The sequence below is a fragment of the Chlorocebus sabaeus genome, chromosome 8 (genome assembly GCF_047675955.1).
Source record: "Chlorocebus sabaeus isolate Y175 chromosome 8, mChlSab1.0.hap1, whole genome shotgun sequence".
Lineage (NCBI taxonomy): Eukaryota > Metazoa > Chordata > Mammalia > Primates > Cercopithecidae > Chlorocebus > Chlorocebus sabaeus.
Genome location: NC_132911.1, coordinates 104,463,143 through 104,482,288, shown reverse-complemented (window position 1 = coordinate 104,482,288; position 19,146 = coordinate 104,463,143). Strand labels below are relative to the sequence as shown.

Below are 19,146 nucleotides of genomic sequence, written 5' to 3'. Positions count from 1 at the left end.
CTCCAGCTCCCAGCAGGCACCGCTTCTGCGGCCGACGCGCGTGGCGGCGGTGCCCGCTGGGACTCGTAGTGCGGTCCGGGTAGGAGAGAGCGGGGAGCCACCCTGGATCCATCTACGCACGTTTCGGAAACCGGGCCCGGAGGGGACCACGCCCGCTCACCCGTGCCCGGCGTCCCTCGGAGCTGGGGCGAGAGAAGCCGGGCCGGCAGCGGCGAGAAGAGGCCCCAAGCGGCCGCGCACGTGGGGGGTGGTTAGCGCGTAGGAACCCGGAAGTCCCTTGCACCGCCCACCGCCGCGGTGACGGGTTAACGCTCCTCCTGGTGGAGGCGGGAGAGGGCGGGGCGGAAGGCGGGGCCGCCTCAGCCAACACCCCCGAGTACCGCCCGCGTGCTGCCCTCCCCTCCTCCACGGACGCGACGCAGCGCGATCTCCGCTTCCCCGGCCGCGGCGCCTGCGCAGAAGCCCCGCCCCTTCGCCCCAGCCCCACCCCCACAACGCAGCCTCCGCCGCCGCCACCTCTCCCTTCCTCTCTGCTCTTTCCTGCTGTTTTCTCTTCCCTCCTCCCCCTGGCCTCCGCGTCTCCTCCTCCTTCGGCGCTGACGCTCGCGTAGGGCCCTGGCGTCAGACGCGCGGGGGCGGGGCGAGTGCGGCGGGGGGTATAAGTACAGGGTGCAGGAGGCGGTGCTTCCCCTTCTCCCCGGCGGTTAGTGCTGAGAGTGCGGAGTGTGTGCTCCGGGCTCGGAACACACATTTATTATTAAAAAATCCAAAAAAAATCTAAAAAAATCTTTTAAAAAACCCCAAAAAAATTTACAAAAAATCCGCGTCTCCCCCGCCGGAGACTTTTATTTTTTTTTCTTCCTCTTTTATAAAATAACCCGGTGAAGCAGCCGAGACCGACCCGCCCGCCCGCGGCCCCGCAGCAGCTCCAAGAAGGAACCAAGAGACCGAGGCCTTCCCGCTGCCCGGACCCGACACCGCCACCCTCCCTCCCCGCCGGCAGCCGGCAGCCAGCGGCAGTGGATCGACCCCGTTCTGCGGCCGTTGAGTAGTTTTCAATTCCGGTTGATTTTTGTCCCTCTGCGCTTGCTCCCGCTCCCCTCCCCCCGGCTCCGGCCCCCAGCCCCGGCACTCGCTCTCCTCCTCTCACGGAAAGGTCGCGGCCTGTGGCCCTGCGGGCAGCCGTGCCGAGATGAACCCCAGCGCCCCCAGCTACCCCATGGCCTCGCTCTACGTGGGGGACCTCCACCCCGACGTGACCGAGGCGATGCTCTACGAGAAGTTCAGCCCGGCCGGGCCCATCCTCTCCATCCGGGTCTGCAGGGACATGATCACCCGCCGCTCCTTGGGCTACGCGTATGTGAACTTCCAGCAGCCGGCGGACGGTGAGCGCCGGGCTCCGTGGTCGGGCGGGCGGGCGGCCATGAGGCTCGGGCGGCGGCGGCGGGCGGGGTAGGCCGGCGGGCCCGGGGCGGGGGGCGGGAGGGCATGTCACCCCGCGACGGCCAGCGGGAAGGCGCCGGGGCCCCTGGAGTCACGTTCCCCGAACCGGCGGGGACTCAAGCTGCCGGCAGCCACACGCCCGGCTACTTCCTCCTTTGCGACCATTTTCTCGGCCTCAGACGCTCTCAAACTTTAGGGTGATGACGCGCCGGGAGGGTGGGTAGATTCGGTTCCTCCGCCGCGCTCCCGCCGGTGGCCCCGGGATTCTGGGACGTTGAGCGCTGAGCTCCCTTCGTGGGTAAGAGGTGGAGGCGTTCCCACCGCCCGGAGCTCTTGCCGGCGCCCCAGCCTGGGGAGGAAGTGCAGTTCGGTGCTCAAAAAATACCACGTGTTGAACCCTGTAACCTCGCAGGCCCGAGGCCTGCTCCTGCTCCTGGCCCAGTCGCCTGGGGGAGCCACCAGGCCTTAGAATAAAGTTCCTGTGGCGATGTGTGGTGTGGTGGTGGTCCTCAGGCTTGTGAGTCCACTCCCCAGAACTCATCAGTGACTGATGGATCTAGAAATGGAATTTACCAGAGACGTGCATTTGGGGGTTTCCCCTAGATCAAGCATTTCTCTAACCTTAAAAGGGCAGAGTGGGAGGAGGGGTTGTGGGAGCCGACCACTTTGAAGGCCAGTTTTGTCAGGCAACTTAGACCATGTTTAGTTAAATTTTACCTTAGATTCACAATACTGGTAGTTTTCGAGTATTCGAGTATATTATATGTTACCTTCTGAAATAGTTCCTGTCGTTTTGAGGGGCTTTTCTTTATAAAATAGTCAATTTTGGCTATAAAATGTTACTTTAGTGTAATTCCAACTGGACCAGTCTTACCTGTAGCATGCAAGAACTTTAAGTTTCTCTTTTTTTTTTAAAGTGGCCCATGATGCTTGTAAATCTTGGGAAATGAGTGAGTACAAACCAACAGAGATTAAATTGAGCTTGAAATTTATGGGGAGGAAATGGAGCTAACTTTGTGCTTTTATTTGGAAGCTAAACAGTTAACAGAAATACAATTTTGTAAACAGATATCTATGGTCTGTTGAGTTGCTAGGACTTGTCTTTAGATCAATTGGCTTTGAGAAGTCAGCTTCATTCCATTTTACAGCCCAATTTTACCTTTTTCCCCCCTACAGGCTGGCCACTTGAATATGTGTCAAATAATCGAAACAAGAAGAATTCATTTTTATTTTAGCAGAAAAGGCCTTAAGGGTGGAATTTAAGCTTCTATTAACATTCATTCAGTACAACTTAGGTTACTGATCAGCTCTTCACTGTGTAAAATTGATACTTATTTTCGAAGCGAATATTGAGTGACACAGAGCCAGAAGTTGTAAAACTGCACTGCAGGTTTCTTGCCCTTTTGCTCTGTAAGCAGTAACTCCAAATGTCACTTCATAATAGTTCTTGTCAACTTTAGGCAGGATGTATCAATGCATGTCAGATGGGGGTAGATAACTTTGGGGCAGGTTATCACAACCTAAGAGTTGGTAGAGAAAAGACGGGAATGAATTCTAGAGACCATAAAATGGTAACTTGAAAGCGTTACTCTTTCTCAGCTTAACGTTTCTAAATTCAAAAAACAATTTTTACATTTCTTGGGATTCGAAGAGTTGAACTTCAGGTTGCCGTGGTTACAGTGTACAGTATATATTATCAGTCTGTACCAGTAAGACCAGTACCCTAACTACTGAAAAGAATATGGCAGTTTTCCATTTGTCTAGTTCTATGTGTACAATTTGCCATCCAACTAATTCAGTGGATTTCTTGTTCTTATTTTTTTAAAACTTTATTGCTACATTGATAGGCAGAATAGCTTCTGAAAGTGACCAGTTTTCAATTTCATAGGAAGAGGTGACTCATTGAAAAATAGCTCAAGCAAAGTCAGCTAAAAAAAAAAAAAAAAAACTAGGGAAGCTGAGTAGGTGTGGTCACTTGATAATGAGCTAACAGCTGATTATCACTATATTCTAGAAACTGGAACTTTCATTTATAAAAAAGGTGGCTGGAAAATTCGTCCTGTGAATAACTTTAAATTTACATTGGCATGGAATTTGTGGAAATTGTTTCAGGACTTAAAAGGGACTGTTTTTCCTCTCTTGGGGGACCAGTCTTTTCATTTAAGGATGTATTATTTCATTTAGAGCCTTTAATGGTACAGGAATACATCCAATTTAATCCTTTATAGACCCGGAAATTAATTGTAGATTTTGAAATTTTCTAGCACTATTCAGAAATAACTAAATCAGTTGTTAAGAAAATCAGCGATCTAAAGTGAAATTGATTTTATGTGTCAAGAAAGCGTTAATAGTGATTTCTGAATATTGCAGACCTGGTGTTTTTAAAATTCTGTGATTATGAAACCGAGTATGTCCAACTTCACATTAGTTTTTGAAAGCATGATTCAAATCTTGGTCTAGCCTTTCATTTTCTTAAATGGAAGTTGTACCATGAATCACCGAAATCCTCCCTCCTCCCATAATTAAGAAACTTTTCATTTTTTAGGAAATGGACTGGTTTTCGTGTAATATTGTTAGTCATTAGCAATGAAATGATCAGTTTTAGCAAGTAGTTGGGAAGAAGTTAAACTATTTAAATCTATAAACTACTTCCAGCTTGTAGGTAGATCTATTGGGTAATGTCTTATACTATTAAACAGGTCATATGTGAAGGAATTTGGATTTTGTTAACTAGGGAAAAAAAGTGATTTTAGATTTAATGGCAATGAAGGCAAGAGATTGCTTCAGGAATTCATTAATTATTAGCAATATGGCATCCTTTTATATGTGAGAAATATCGGGGGCTTCTGGTATTTGTCTTTGCTTTATACAACTTAGGTCCTACCCTAGTGTGTGATACTTGAAAAGGTCTAGCCATCTTGAAGCTTAAAGAGGAAGTGTTCAACTGTGAGACCATGTGTCCACCCACTCCACTCACCATAGTTTATGTAAAGTAGCCAGCAAAAATAATATTGACTCTGAAAATGTCTTTCCTGCAGCGGAGCGTGCTTTGGACACCATGAATTTTGATGTTATAAAGGGCAAACCAGTACGCATCATGTGGTCTCAGCGTGATCCATCACTTCGCAAAAGTGGAGTAGGCAACATATTCATTAAAAATCTGGACAAATCCATTGATAATAAAGCACTGTATGATACATTTTCTGCTTTTGGTAACATCCTTTCATGTAAGGTAAGCCAAAAATGTCCGGTAAACATGTTTATATTGTTGAGCTACGTTTAGTTTAGTGCTTGAAATAGAAACTGCTGTAATGGATATCTTTATTTCACAAATATCCAGGTTAGATGGCTAACAGATTGTCTCTCAACACTGAACAAATGTTAAATCAATAGCAAATAAAGAAAAATGGGTATACGTTTTTCCCTAGGTGGTTTGTGATGAAAATGGTTCCAAGGGCTATGGATTTGTACACTTTGAGACGCAGGAAGCAGCTGAACGAGCTATTGAAAAAATGAATGGAATGCTCCTAAATGATCGCAAAGTGTAAGTATAAATATCTGTCTAATCATATTTTGAATCCTATTTTTAATAATTCCAAATCCATTCATTTTAAGTTAATATTTGTCAGGGAGAAGTTAGATACACGTAAGATAAAAGAATAAAAATAAAGATGAATAACAAGAAAATTGAATACAGTTGTACTGGAGTGAAAATAAGCTAATCTTGATTTTTATAATTGAATTTTTTACACAATAAGTATAACATACAAATAACAGGTTTAATATAATTAACATCCATGCCAAAAGGAAAATAGAAGATAGGTAAACAGAAATATGAAGCTTTTTCAAAATCAGAGCATTAGTGAAAAATCAGGAATTCAGACCTAATATTCATAATTCTTGAGGCACTGGTTAAATTAGCCCATTTTATAGGTGAGGAAACTCAAAATAATTTGCTTTTAAGTACTGTAAAATGAGAGACATACATTACTCACAAGTTTGGGCGCGGTGGCTCATTCCTGTAATCCCAGCACTTTGGGAGGCTGAGGCGGGCGCATCACCTGAGGTTGGGAGTTTGAGACCAGCCTGATCAACATGGAGAGAAACCCCATCTCTACTAAAAATACAAAATTAGCCAGGCGTGGTGGCACATGCCTGTAATCCTAGTTACTCGGGAGGCTGAGGCAGGAGAATCACTTAGACCCAGGAGGCGGAGGTTGCAGTGAACTGAGATTGGGCCATTGCACTCCAGCCTGGGCGACAAGATTGAAACTCTGTCTAAAAAAAAAAAAAAATTAGTACTCACAAATGCCTGTCACCAGTGCTTTAGGAGAAAAAAAAAGCAAGCCCAACCCTGGCAGGATCCAGAAAAGAATGCTATATTGCTGTTTTGAGTAAAAGTGATATAACTCTTTTGGAAATTTGTAACTGTCCTAAGAAGAAATACACAAAGTGTCTTTCATAAAGTTTCAGCTTTACTGCAGTGTGCCTTTCTTCCCAGCCACTGGGAAGCTGAGGCAGGATGCTTGAGCCAAGACTGTAGTGTGCTGTGGTTGTGCCTATGAACAGTTACTACACTCCAGCCAGGGCAAAATAACAAGACCTTATTTCTTTAAAAAGTTGCAGCATTATTTACAAAGCAGAAAGTGATGCCCACGATGAAATACGCTCCCTTTGAGAACATTTATGAAACTAACAGCATAGTGAAGACCAACCATATTTTGTGGGGAGATAAGGCAGTTATTTTTATTTTACTTTTTATTCCAGAGCTAGGTTAGAGATAAGGAGATTTAGATGACTAGGGTTAGATTATGGAAGATGGTTTTTCCTTCTGCTTTGCTGTGTATTACAATATGCTATGACACACGTGCTACCTTTTCTTCTTCAGTGATCCATATTCTTTTTCTTTCTATTTTTTTGAAACGTGGTCTTGCTCTCTTGCCCAGGCTGGAGTGCAGTGGTGCAACCTCTGCCTCCCGGGTTCTAGCAATTCTCGTGCTTTGGCCTCCCGAGTAGCTGGGATTACAGGTGTACACCACCACACCCAACTAATTTTTGTATTTTTAGTAGAGACAGTTTCACCATGTTGGCCAGGCTGAACTTGAATTCCTGGGCTCCAGTGATTATGCCACCTTGGCCTCCCCAAGTGCTGGGATTACAGGTGTGAGCCACTGCCTAAACCCAGTGATCCTTGTTGTAAATTACTACTGTTACATTCAGGAAAAATTAAATTTTAGTGTCATTTTGTTGAAAATGCTGCAGTTAGGCTGTTGTATGTTAGAGTATAGGATTGGGAAGTTTAAATTTTTATTCTAGGAGATGGCAGAGAAAGCGCAAGGTCCACTTTGAAATGATGGTGATGAAAGCTTTTTAATTTGATAGAGGTCTTTTTATTGGCATGGTACACATGCACTTCCACTCATTTGTATTGATGGGAGTCAATACAGTACTTTAACCCTGGGTTAGCTAGAGAAGAGAGAAGTGTGTATTAAAAATTTCCTGTTTTGTGATTGTAGTTAGAGGTTTATTCATGTATTTCATGGTGTCATATCTTAAATTATGGCCCTGTTTCTCTTTTGTAGAGTGCTGTTTATTAGGGATTCTGAATATTCTCAGTAACAATAACAAAATCAACCATCAGGCTTAATTAATTTGAACTTTATGAAATAGTATCTAATGTTATAGTCCTTGTATATCTTATTAGATTTGTTGGACGATTTAAGTCTCGTAAAGAACGAGAAGCTGAACTTGGAGCTAGGGCAAAAGAATTCACCAATGTTTACATCAAGAATTTTGGAGAAGACATGGATGATGAGCGCCTTAAGGATCTCTTTGGCAAGTTTGGTAATGTGTCTTAATTAAATTTTTACACACAAAGTTCTGAATTAGTTCTCAATGTTAATTTTAGCTATTACTTTATACTAAAAAAGTCAATAAAATTAGACATGTGGTACTTTAAAATATTTGTGGTTATTTGAATTAAGCTGCTGGCCATTTATTACACATAAATAGAATTCTATCCAGGTTAAAGGTTAATAGCATTAGATTAGCACAGTAAGATATGACTAAGTAATTAGGACAGATTTTAAAATATTTTACATTAAGAGGCTGGAGAGATATATATGTGTGTGTGCACGTGTGTGTGATTAGAGATCCCGTGTCATCAGAAGCATACATTTGACACAGCCAGCTTACAGTGGAACGCAGTCTCATAGGACAATAAAGCTGGTCAGTTTAAGTAACATGTTTGAGCAGTTTAAAACAATGATTTTCAGCAATGAAGCCAAAAATCCAGATTTTCCAGTGATTCCTTGGGATTTAAAATACTTATTTCCTACATTTAAAAATAACTTCGTAAAACCTGAAATTAATGAAGCACAAACTAGCCTTAGTTTAGGTAGGGGTGGAACAGAAAATAACTTTTAAGTGTACACGTGCAGATGATTTGCTTGACCCTGCCCTTTGAACTTTTTGTTGAACTTAGAGGTGGCTTGCTTTTTTTAGTATGTCAAATAATAAATAATTAGGAAATATAATACTAAATCTAGCACTTTTTTTTTTTTTGATTCTTGCTCTGGCACCCAGGCTGGAGAGCACAATCACGTGATCTTGGCTCACTGCAACCTCCACCTCCCAGGTTGAAGCAATTCTCCTATCTCTTCCTTGAGTAGCTGGGATTACAGGTGTGCGCCACCATGCCCAGCTAATTTTTGTACTTTTAGTAGAGTCGGGGTTTCACCATGATGGCCAGGCTGATCTCCAACTCCTGACCTCAATTGATCCCAGCCACCTCGGTCTCCCAAAGTGCTGGAATTACAGATGTGAGCCACTGCGCCTGGCCAGGAAACCTAATACCTTATTGCCATGCTAGCATGTCACATTGAGCCCTCCACTAGAGCAAAAAACATACCATTTTGCACAAAAGATAGATAATATAAAATGTAGAAAGTGACATCATGTTTCACAGCTCAACCCTCAAATTGTCTTTAGCTACTGTCTTTTATATATTTCAACTGTCGTGTTTCTTAATATCTTTTAATTAGAAGCTATTTGTAAAAGTTGATGTTGTAAACTACCTATCCCATGAGTAATGCTGCATAAGTTGACCACAAATATGTGAATTTTCTTTGGCCTATTTTCTTTGGCCTCAGGAGAGAGGCACATTCAGAAGAAAATCTGCCTTGGCCCATACATCTTCTAAATTTCTGTAATGAAATGTGATTTTTAACCTTTTCTGCCCCACTTGCTTGAGAGACCACCTGCCTTAGTTACCTGTCTCTCCCACTTTAGAGGGAGTTAGGGGAAAACATGTCTTCAGAAATAAATGCTTCCTCCTCCAGGTAATTCACCTGTGTCTTTAAAAAAAAAAATTTTTTTTCCTGTCTTTCAAATTCCTAAATCATCTATGTCTTACCAAAGAGTCCAACTATGTATTCCCTCCACTCCCTATTGAAAGTCAGGTAGGCCAAGGCTTAATAAATACTTGTGTCTTAATTGATACAAAGAAAATCAAATTGGTCTGGCACAGTGGCTCATGCCTGTAACTAGCGTTTGGGGAGGTCAAGGAAGGAAGATCACTTGAAGCCACAAGCTTGAGACTAGCCTGGGCAACCCTATCTCTACAAAAAGTAAGTTAGCCAGGCATGGTGGTAATGTGGGCCAGTAGTTCCAGCTACTCAGTAAGTTGAGGCAGGAGGATCACTTGAGCCCAGGAGTTGAGGTTAAAGTGAGCTTATTCATTGTGCCACTATACTTCAGCCTGGGCGATGGAATGAGATACTATATAGAAAAGGGAAGGCTTCAAATTATTGGGTAAAAAACGCAACTCTGTTTTGTGCTAGAGCTGAGAATAAAACTTTTTACAGCCATTTAAAGTAAACCTCCTTAAATGGAAGGAGGAATCCTTCGGGGGAGGGAAGGTATTTACCTTCTTAATAATAAAGGGTCTTTCAAGGTGGGAGGGAGGAGTCAATTTATGGAGTTTTGAAATTTTATCTCATTTTTTTCGTGGCTTTGTCTTTGTATATTGAAATTTGAAATGTATAACGTGAACATTGTATGGAATATTTTTGATTTATTTAAAAAATTTTTTTAGGGCCTGCCTTAAGTGTGAAAGTAATGACTGATGAAAGTGGAAAATCCAAAGGATTTGGATTTGTAAGCTTTGAAAGGCATGAAGATGCACAGAAAGTAAGTGGTCTGTATTCAGCAGGAAGAAGGGGGTACAAAGTTGAGTTGCTCTTGTGTTGAAGTTTATGTGCATACTAATAGCTATTTTACGTGTTCTTACATTTTCAGTTATTTGCATTTTATGCATTAGCTTTGAGAGTATAAATTGGTAACCTATATTGTCCCAAAACCTTGAGATTTTGGGATGGGTTTGTCTTTAGCTTTTGTGACTTAACAAATTCGTCTTAACCGTGAAGGAAATGAACTATAAGTTGAAAGTTTTGTGATTTTTTTTTTTTTTTTTTTTTGGAAGGCTGTGGATGAGATGAATGGAAAGGAGCTCAATGGAAAACAAATTTACGTTGGTCGAGCTCAGAAAAAGGTGGAACGGCAGACGGAACTTAAGCGCAAATTTGAACAGATGAAGCAAGATAGGATCACCAGATACCAGGTTCATTTTTAATTGAACAAGCAAAATAAGACAGGGATGAGGAAACCTATTTTACATTGATTTCAGTTACTCGCAGGTAACTGGAGGGTTTGAGAGGGGAATAGGAGAAGAAACATGGGATAAAATAATAGGAGATGTAATTAGGTACCACCATGGTTTTCTTTTTCTATAGTTTTCTTTTCTTCTTTTTAGGGTGTTAATCTTTATGTGAAAAATCTTGATGATGGTATTGATGATGAACGTCTCCGGAAGGAGTTTTCTCCATTTGGTACAATCACTAGTGCAAAGGTAAGAAAACATATGGTGCAGTTTTTTTGAGGTTTGATAAAAATTCATACATGTAGATATATGTATATAAATTTTGCATTAATTATAGCCACTAGAGAGGTGTTTGCTTCGTTACTCTAAAACTTCTATTCACTTTTGAAGTAGTTGTCGTAGCCTAAGGGTTAACTTATAAATGGCAAGTGCTGAACTCTTTGCTAAGGAAGACTGATATCCTCACAGGATGCGCAGTATTCCAACAATTAGTCATTTTACTAAAGCAATTTATTAGGGACTTATAGTTGTTAGTGTAGTTCTGATCTGTTTGTTCATGTCTACAATTCATTCTGGGTAGTCAAGCCCCAATTCCTTCCCCTGCCCCCTAGCAGTAAGAATAGAGATCATATTTTTTTTTACTTGAAATGAGAGATTAAGAAATACAACAGTAGTATTCTAGTACAGATTCTGATATCTTGATTTAAGAAGTTTTCTTCTAGATGTTTTTGTCTAGTGTCTAGTGTCCGTGGGCCAAGAGTCCCTCTATATGCAAAGTTTTGTACATATGTAATTTTGCTGGGGTTGGGGAAGAGTGCATAGAAAAAATTAAAACTCAACTGAACTGGAATGACACTGCGGCTGATCTTTCTAGTCAACTTTTCCTGGCAAGCCCGAGGAAGCTTCTGTGAGAGTGAGGAAATGTTAGGGGAAAGGTGTGTGAATACAAGTAAGATGGAAGTGCTATGGTTGTCTTGTGTTTCAGATTATGCTTTTTATGTAAGAGTACTTGGAGTATGATAGAATTTATTCCTGAATGTTTTTGTCTTCAGTGTGTTCCCTGGATGTTGTTTAAATTGAGTGTTGTGCATCAGCATATTTTGAATGTATGAAGCATGCATGTTTTTCTTCTGTTTCTTGAGACAGGATCTTACTGTGTTGCCCAGGTTGGAGTGCAGGGGCATGGCACAATCACAGCTCACTGCAGCCTCAGCCTTTCCTGGGCTTTTGCCAAGTTTGTCCAGCCCGCTGCTTGCAGGCCACACGCGGCCCAAGAGTGCTTTTAATGTGGCACAACACAAATGCTTAAACTTAGAAGGTTTTATTTTTTATTTTTTATTTTTTTGCCTTTTTTAAAGATGAGTCTCACTCCCGCCTGAACTAGACTGCAATGGTGCAATCTTGGCACACTGCAGCCTCTGCCTCCCGGATTCAAGTGATTCTCCTACCTCGGCCTCCCGAGACGCTGGGATTACAGGCGTTCGTACGCTCAGCTAATTTTTGGCATTTTGAGTAGAGATGGGATTTCACCATGTTGGGCAAGCTGGTCTTCAACTCCTGACCTCAGGTGATCTCCTAAAGTGTTGGGATTACAGGCGCGAGCCACCGTGCCTGGCTGATTGTCTTTTTACTGATTGAGGGAACATTTGTTTTATTATTTTTTTGAGACGGAGTTTTGCTCTTTCACCCAGGCTGGAGTGAAGTGGCAGAATCTCAGCTCACTGCAACCTCCACCCCCTGGGTTCAAGCAGTTTTCCTGCCTTAGCTTCCCAAGTAGCTGGGATTATATGCACCTGCCACGACGCCTGGCTCATTTTTGTATTTTTAGTAAAGACGGGGTTTCTCCATGTTGGCCAGGCTGGTCTTGAACTCCTGTCAGGTGATCCACCCGCCTCGGCCTCCCAAAGTGCTAGGATTACAGGCATGAACCACCACGCCCGGCTGAACATTTGTTTTATATTGGAAATATTTTCTTTGGATTTTCCACTTTATGGACTTCAGGGGTGTGTGTGTGTGTGTGTGTGTGTGTGTGTGTGTGTGTGTGTGTGATCTTAGAAAGGCTTTCTATTTCTACATTTTTACATTTAGACTCAGAATCTACCTGGCATTTAAGATTTTTCAGTGTAATGTGAATAAGAGTTCTACATTTTTTCATTTGTCCCAGTGTATCATGTATTGAGTAGCCCAAAGTCCTTTTTTCCCAGTACTTGAAAATGTTAACTTTTAACACAGTGAATTCCCGTAATTGCTTGGGTATATTTCTGAACTCTATTTTATTACCATTTGTTCCTGTGCCACTCACATACTGTTAATTTAGTTTTATAGCACGCTTATATATATTGCTGGCCTAGCGAGTGGTTCTTTGCAAGTCTTCGTTTCTCATTTAAAAGGTCTTTGCAATCAATTTTAGAGGAACCTTCCTCTTGAGTGTTCTTTGTAGTGTAATATTTATGGATCCTCTGCTCTTGAATGTGAAAACTTTAAGATGAGGGTATTGTAAGATTCAACTACTTTTTTTCTCAAAGGCATAGCAAAGAATCTTGTCAGCTTGAATTGTTAGAGTAGTCACAATTTAATTGGGAAATGCTTCCAGTGGTGCCCAAAAGCCCATTTAGTAGACCTGGGATGTATTTATTTAGATAATTTTAATATTGAAAATACAATCAAATTCAGTATCTAAAATCTTTAAAAGTTTCTATGTGGCCTTCACTTCTGTCAGTTCTCTGGCTTGGCTAGGGTAGTGCATATGTGTAGTTTGCCCTTAATAACTTGGGTATTAAGGAAAAATTGAATTCAATGGGTGAATACAAGATGATTAAGCATTAACATGGTTTAATTATTTGATTCAGTGATTTATCATTGTCTAAATTGTAATGCTCTTTTTATGTGCCTCATTCTACCATTGCGTTAACTTTTTTTTTTTTTTCCCTTTTAATAGGTTATGATGGAGGGTGGTCGCAGCAAAGGGTTTGGTTTTGTATGTTTCTCCTCCCCAGAAGAAGCCACTAAAGCAGTTACAGAAATGAACGGTAGAATTGTGGCCACAAAGCCATTGTATGTAGCTTTAGCTCAGCGCAAAGAAGAGCGCCAGGCTCACCTCACTAACCAGTATATGCAGAGAATGGCAAGTGTACGAGCTGTGCCCAACCCTGTAATCAATCCCTACCAGCCAGCACCTCCTTCAGGTTACTTCATGGCAGCTATCCCACAGGTAGGTTTTAGGAGGCAACCAGAACCATGAAGGTTCTCATATTTGGTCATTTCTAGTGTTTTTTGTGCCCCTTGCCCCCCAAATGTGAAACATTAAGAAAGGTGAATTACGATTGAGTTGGAAAAAATGCTTGAGTGTGAAGGCCTGGTAAATGTTTTGAAAAAGTACGTATAATTTATTGCATTATTTGCTTTTTTCTTCAACTGATAAACTCATGTGCTTTTTTTTTTCCCTGCAGACTCAGAACCGTGCTGCATACTATCCTCCTAGCCAAATTGCTCAACTAAGACCAAGTCCTCGCTGGACTGCTCAGGGTGCCAGACCTCATCGTAAGTATTTTTTCTTTTAATTAAGGTTAGGGATTGAGTTTAAAAATATACATTGGGTAAAACAGCTCTTCTATGTCAATGTTAGGTTAACTATTGCATTTCACATAATTTGTGGTTATGGATGTTCATTTTTATAGCATTTAAAAACAGTGCTAAGATAGTAATGTCTACAGTGGTTTGATTTCCTTTTATAAAAGTTTTGGGAATAGGTACAGCTCTTTATTTATTTATTTATTTATTTATTTTTGAGACAGAGTCTCGCTCTGTTGCCCCAGGCTGGAGTGCAGTGGCTCAATTTCGGCTCACTGCAACCTCCACCTCCCAGGTTCAAGTGATTCTCCCTACCTCAGCCTCTGGAGTAGCTGGGATTACAGGTGCCTGCCACCACGCCCAGCTAACTTAATACATTATTAGTAGAAACGGGGTTTCACCATGTTGGCCAGGCTCGTCTCGAGCTCCTGATCTCAGGTCATCTGCCTACCTCAGCCTCCTAAAGTGTTCAGAGTACAGGCGTGAGCTGTGGTACCCAGCCAGTTTCATATTTTGTTAGGCCACAATTTTAAAGGTCTCGTTCCATTTAATCATGTATGAGAATCAGAGTCGTGGCATATAAGTCTTGTCCTGTGGAACAGTACGTTATATTCCAAGAGCACTTAGAGTTTATTTTTTTAGGCAGAGTCTCACTCTGTCTTCCAGGCTGGAGTGCAGTGGCATGATGTTGGTTTACTGCAGCTTTCATTTCCCGAGTTCAAGTGATCCTCCTGCCTCAGCCTCCCAAGTAGCTGGGACTACAGGCACACACCACCACACCCAGCTAATTTTTTAAATTTTTTGTAGAGACGGGATTTTGCCCTGTTGGCCAGGCTGGGAGCACTTAGAATTTTATCATGATTTTGTTCCAGGTATATTTATAAGTACTCGTCCTTGTATGAATTAATGTTTTTACTTACTGATGCTCTTCAGTCTGGGAAAATGGCAGGTGTAAGACTCAGCTTTATAAAGCTTTGTCACTTTTTAGTGTTTTATGCAAACCTCAGATCGAAGAAAATAGCATGAACACTTTTCAGTCAGTAAATTTTCCCAGTTAATGTATATTCAAATCTTTAAAATGCAGCATTCCAAAATATGCCCGGTGCTATCCGCCCAGCTGCTCCTAGACCACCATTTAGTACTATGAGACCAGCTTCTTCACAGGTTCCACGAGTCATGTCAACACAGCGTGTTGGTGAGTCTTAATCCTTCCTTTAAAAATTGATCACCAATTTGAAAGAGCAAGATAAAAATACAAAACGTTCTTATTTTTTAGCTAACACATCAACACAGACAATGGGTCCACGTCCTGCAGCTGCAGCTGCTGCAGCTACTCCTGCTGTCCGCACCGTTCCACAGTATAAATATGCTGCAGGAGTTCGCAATCCTCAGCAACATCTTAATGCACAGCCACAAGTTACAATGCAACAGGTATGGATTTAATGATTTCTTAATAAAAAGCACATTTCTTGGGTGAAATCAAAGGTGTGAAGACAGCTGGGTACAGTGGCTTACACCTGTAACCCCAGCACTTTGGGAGGCTGAGGCAGGCAGATTGCTTGAGACCAGGAGTTTGGGACCAGCCTGGGCAACATAGCAGGACCCTGTTTCCACAAAGAAAACTAGCTGGATGTGGTGGCACATGCCTGTAGTCCCAGGAAGGCTGAGGCAGGAGGATTGCTTGAGCCCAGGAGTTTGAGGCTGTACCAAGCTATAATCCCTCCTGGGTGACAGCAAGACTTTGTCTCAAAAGAAAAAATGTGAAGACAGCTGCATGATAGATTTTTGAGAGCTTAGCCTATCTGGAACATCCTGCTAATATGATAGTACGTAAGATGTCTTATGCTTCAGGAATTGGACAAGCAGCCAGAAATTCACATCCTAAATCACCATGCCTGGTCTAAAACAACTATTATAAGTAGCTATGGGCCGGGCATGGTGGCTCACACCTGTATGTAATCCCAGCACTTTAGGAGGCTGAGGCGGGTGGATCACTTGAGGTCAGGAGTTTGAGACCAGCCTGGCCAACAGGGTGAAACCCCAGCTATGAAAATACAAAGATTAACCAGGCGTGGTGTGGCACATGCCTATAATCCCAGCTACTGGGGAGTCTGAGGCAGGCAAGTTGCTTGAATCCGGGAGGCGGAGGTTGCAGTGAGCCAAGATTGCGCCATTGCACTCCAGCCTGGGCGAAAAAGCGAGACTCCATCTCAAAAAAATATATATATATCTATGGTATATGATATATAATAATTACTTTGGCCTCTAATTCACTCACTCAACTTCTCCACCTCATGTTTCGATGGAAGTCTACCACTTCAGCAGATGTCCATTGATGACTATTTGTATTTGCCTTTTTTTCTGTGCTTTAAACTTGAGTTCTCATTTTCTGTCTAGCCTGCTGTTCATGTACAAGGTCAGGAACCTTTGACTGCTTCCATGTTGGCATCTGCCCCTCCTCAAGAGCAAAAGCAAATGTTGGGTGAGTACTTTCGTCTCACCTTGCCAGTTTAAAGAGACTAGAAAATATAAGAATCACTTAGGCACCGTTTGTACCTAAAATTGACAACTAGGGCAGTGGAATTGATCTGAATTGGCATGAATGATTATGATACACAGTTGGTCTGCCTAATTAAAACCACTGGAAAGCCAATAAGAAAATGTATTGTTAGTAATAAATAGGGTAGTAGGGCATTAGTCACCGTGGGCCCTCACTACATTTTTGAGATAAGGAATTTGGAAGCAAATGAGAAGAAAATTTGTGACTTTGCCTGAACACCGATTTGACAATCTAATGGTAACATTGCTTAATTGGCAAGCCGATAATGTCAAGAGTTAATTGCCTCATGACTGATATTCTTACTCTGTTGTTCCCATGAAGACATAATGAAATTGTGGTTTATGGTTTATTATATACGTAAGATAGAAGTATGGTTCTTAAACCCCAGTTTAATGTGGTAATTCAATGCAGTTAAAAACTTTTTTTTTATTGAAGGGAGTTTTTGAATGTTTCTGTTCCTAGGTGAACGGCTGTTTCCTCTTATTCAAGCCATGCACCCTACTCTTGCTGGTAAAATCACTGGCATGTTGTTGGAGATTGATAATTCAGAACTTCTTCATATGCTCGAGTCTCCTGAGTCACTCCGTTCTAAGGTGATTTAAATTTATTTACCATGTTGCCTCTTACACAGTTATTACATGGCTTTTTCTGGGGACTTAATTGTACAGAACACTTACATCGTGTTATATATAAGCCATGTACAATTGTAAAGTCTGCATAATAACCTGTGGCGCTATTATCCCCATTTTATAGATAGGGAAACTGAAACAGGCTGAATAATTTGCCAAATGCTTACACAGCTCTTAAGTGGCAGAACCTGGCTTCAAATCCCATCAGCTCCAACAGCCATACTCTCAACTGCTGCTGCTTTCTGTAGTGGAGACAAATATTTTTCGAGCATGGGGAGGACAAGGAAAGAGAAGTGCAAGGGGGCGATTCATAATTCTAGAATAATGGTGTAATGGAACTCAAAATTGAATGTATATAGTTTAATGTAACAATTTATACTTCCATCTGAGGGAAGAAACTTACCTTTGTTGGGAATTGGTATGTTACCAATATGAAACTCTTTATTTCCTTTCCTTTCCTGAACCAGTTTATCTGTTTGCACCTTTCTTAGGTTGATGAAGCTGTAGCTGTACTACAAGCCCACCAAGCTAAAGAGGCTGCCCAGAAAGCAGTTAACAGTGCCACCGGTGTTCCAACTGTTTAAAGTGAGCTTTTCCCTCTGGTTTATTGTTTTAAGCTTGTTTTCTTCATCTTTTATAAAGTTTGTTGAGCATATTTTTGAAATGTACGTAGCAAAAGATCATTTTACAGGTCATTTAAATGTATTGTTAATTTTTCAAGGAAAAGTAGAACTAACTATAGAGGAATTAAAGGAATTTTACCCGTTAACTGTTGGATTCTTAAAATCCCAGCACTTTCAGGTTTTTTTTTTTTTTTTGAGATGGAGTTTCGCTCTGTCACCCAGGCTGGAGTGTAGTGGCGCGATCTCGGCTCACTGCAACCTCTGCCTCCTAGGTTCAAGCAATTCTCCTGCCTCAGCCTCCCAAGCAACTGAGATTATAGGCCCATGCCACCATGCCCAGCTAAGTTTTGTATTTTTACTAGACTCAGGGTTTTGCCGTGTTGGCCAGGCTGGTCTGAAACGTCTGACCTCAAGTGATCTGCCCATCTTGGCCTCTCAAAGTCTTGAGATTACAAGGCGTGAGCCGCTGCGCCCTGCCAGATTTTGTATAGTAATATATATTAAATGGCCTGTCACAGGTTGGCTTTCATAGTTATACCTTTCCTTTTTGGGTGGTGTCCTTGGGTCTCTACTGCTGTCTTTCATTACTCCCAAGAAATTGAGTAGTGCAGCCAGGATCAGGACCAGGGATTGGCAAATCTTTTTTGTAAAGGGCCAGATAGGAAATATTTTTGGGCTTTGAGGACCATGTTATCTCTGAAATGATCTTGTTCCAATGTTACCATGTCATGACAACCGTATACAGTATTTATACAAATGAACAGTTATGGCTGTGTTCCAATAAAACTATAGATAAAAACAGGCAGCTACATTGGATTTGGCTAAGGGCTTTAATTTGCTACTGACAAGTGATAGTCCTGGTCTTAATTTATTTTTTTAACATTTACAGATTGATCAGGGACCACGAAAAGAAACTTGTGCTTCACCGAAGAAAAATATCTAAACATCGAAAAACTTAAATATTATGGAAAAAAAACATTGCAAAATATAAAATAAATAAAAAAAGGAAAGGAAACTTTGAACCTTATGTACCGAGCAAATGCCAGGTCTAGCAAACATAATGCTAGTCCTAGATTACTTATTGATTTAAAAACAAAAAAAAAAAAAAACACAAAAAAATAGTAAAATATAAAAACAAATTAATGTTTTATAGACCCTGGGAAAAAGAATTTTCAGCAAAGTACAAAAATTTAAAGCATTCCTTTCTTTAATTTTGTAATTCTTTACTGTGGAATAGCTCAAAATGTCAGTTCTGTTTTAAGTAACAGAATTGATAACTGAGCAAGGAAACGTAATTTGGATTATAAAATTCTTGCTTTAATAAAAATTCCTTAAACAGTGCACGGTTTTGCTTTTTTTCAAAGTCTTTATAATTGCTATGCATAAATAGGTAATACCTTAATGGTGCTGAGCTGACATAAGAATCTTCCATGAAAAATGTACTGTTAAGTTCAAGGGGTCTATTGGTTTTATGTAAAAGGCACAAGATAATTCCTGTAGTGCATTTTATGAGTTAAGGTTTCCATATGGATTATTGAAACAATGCATTTGTTACATGATCTTAATATTTCATGTACAAGACTGACACCCATCAACTTTTGAAGATAAACCAGTTTATGGGGTTTTTTTTTTGCGGGTAGGTGGGGTCTTCCTATTTTGTCC

General features: G+C 41.4%; 1 protein-coding gene across 1 annotated transcript; it reads left to right on the top strand.

The window, feature by feature from the left end:
* Positions 1-681: 681 nt before the first annotated feature.
* Positions 682-18,825, top strand: PABPC1 (poly(A) binding protein cytoplasmic 1). Its single transcript, XM_008001230.3, has 15 exons — positions 682-1,385; positions 4,482-4,675; positions 4,872-4,987; positions 7,148-7,287; positions 9,539-9,633; positions 9,926-10,063; positions 10,256-10,351; positions 13,041-13,313; positions 13,552-13,642; positions 14,757-14,867; positions 14,949-15,103; positions 16,070-16,154; positions 16,695-16,825; positions 17,353-17,446; positions 18,374-18,825. Exons 1-14 carry the CDS (start codon positions 1,193-1,195, stop codon positions 17,443-17,445), a joined length of 1,911 nt encoding a protein of 636 aa, XP_007999421.1. The 5' UTR covers positions 682-1,192; the 3' UTR covers position 17,446; positions 18,374-18,825.
* Positions 18,826-19,146: the final 321 nt, after the last annotated feature.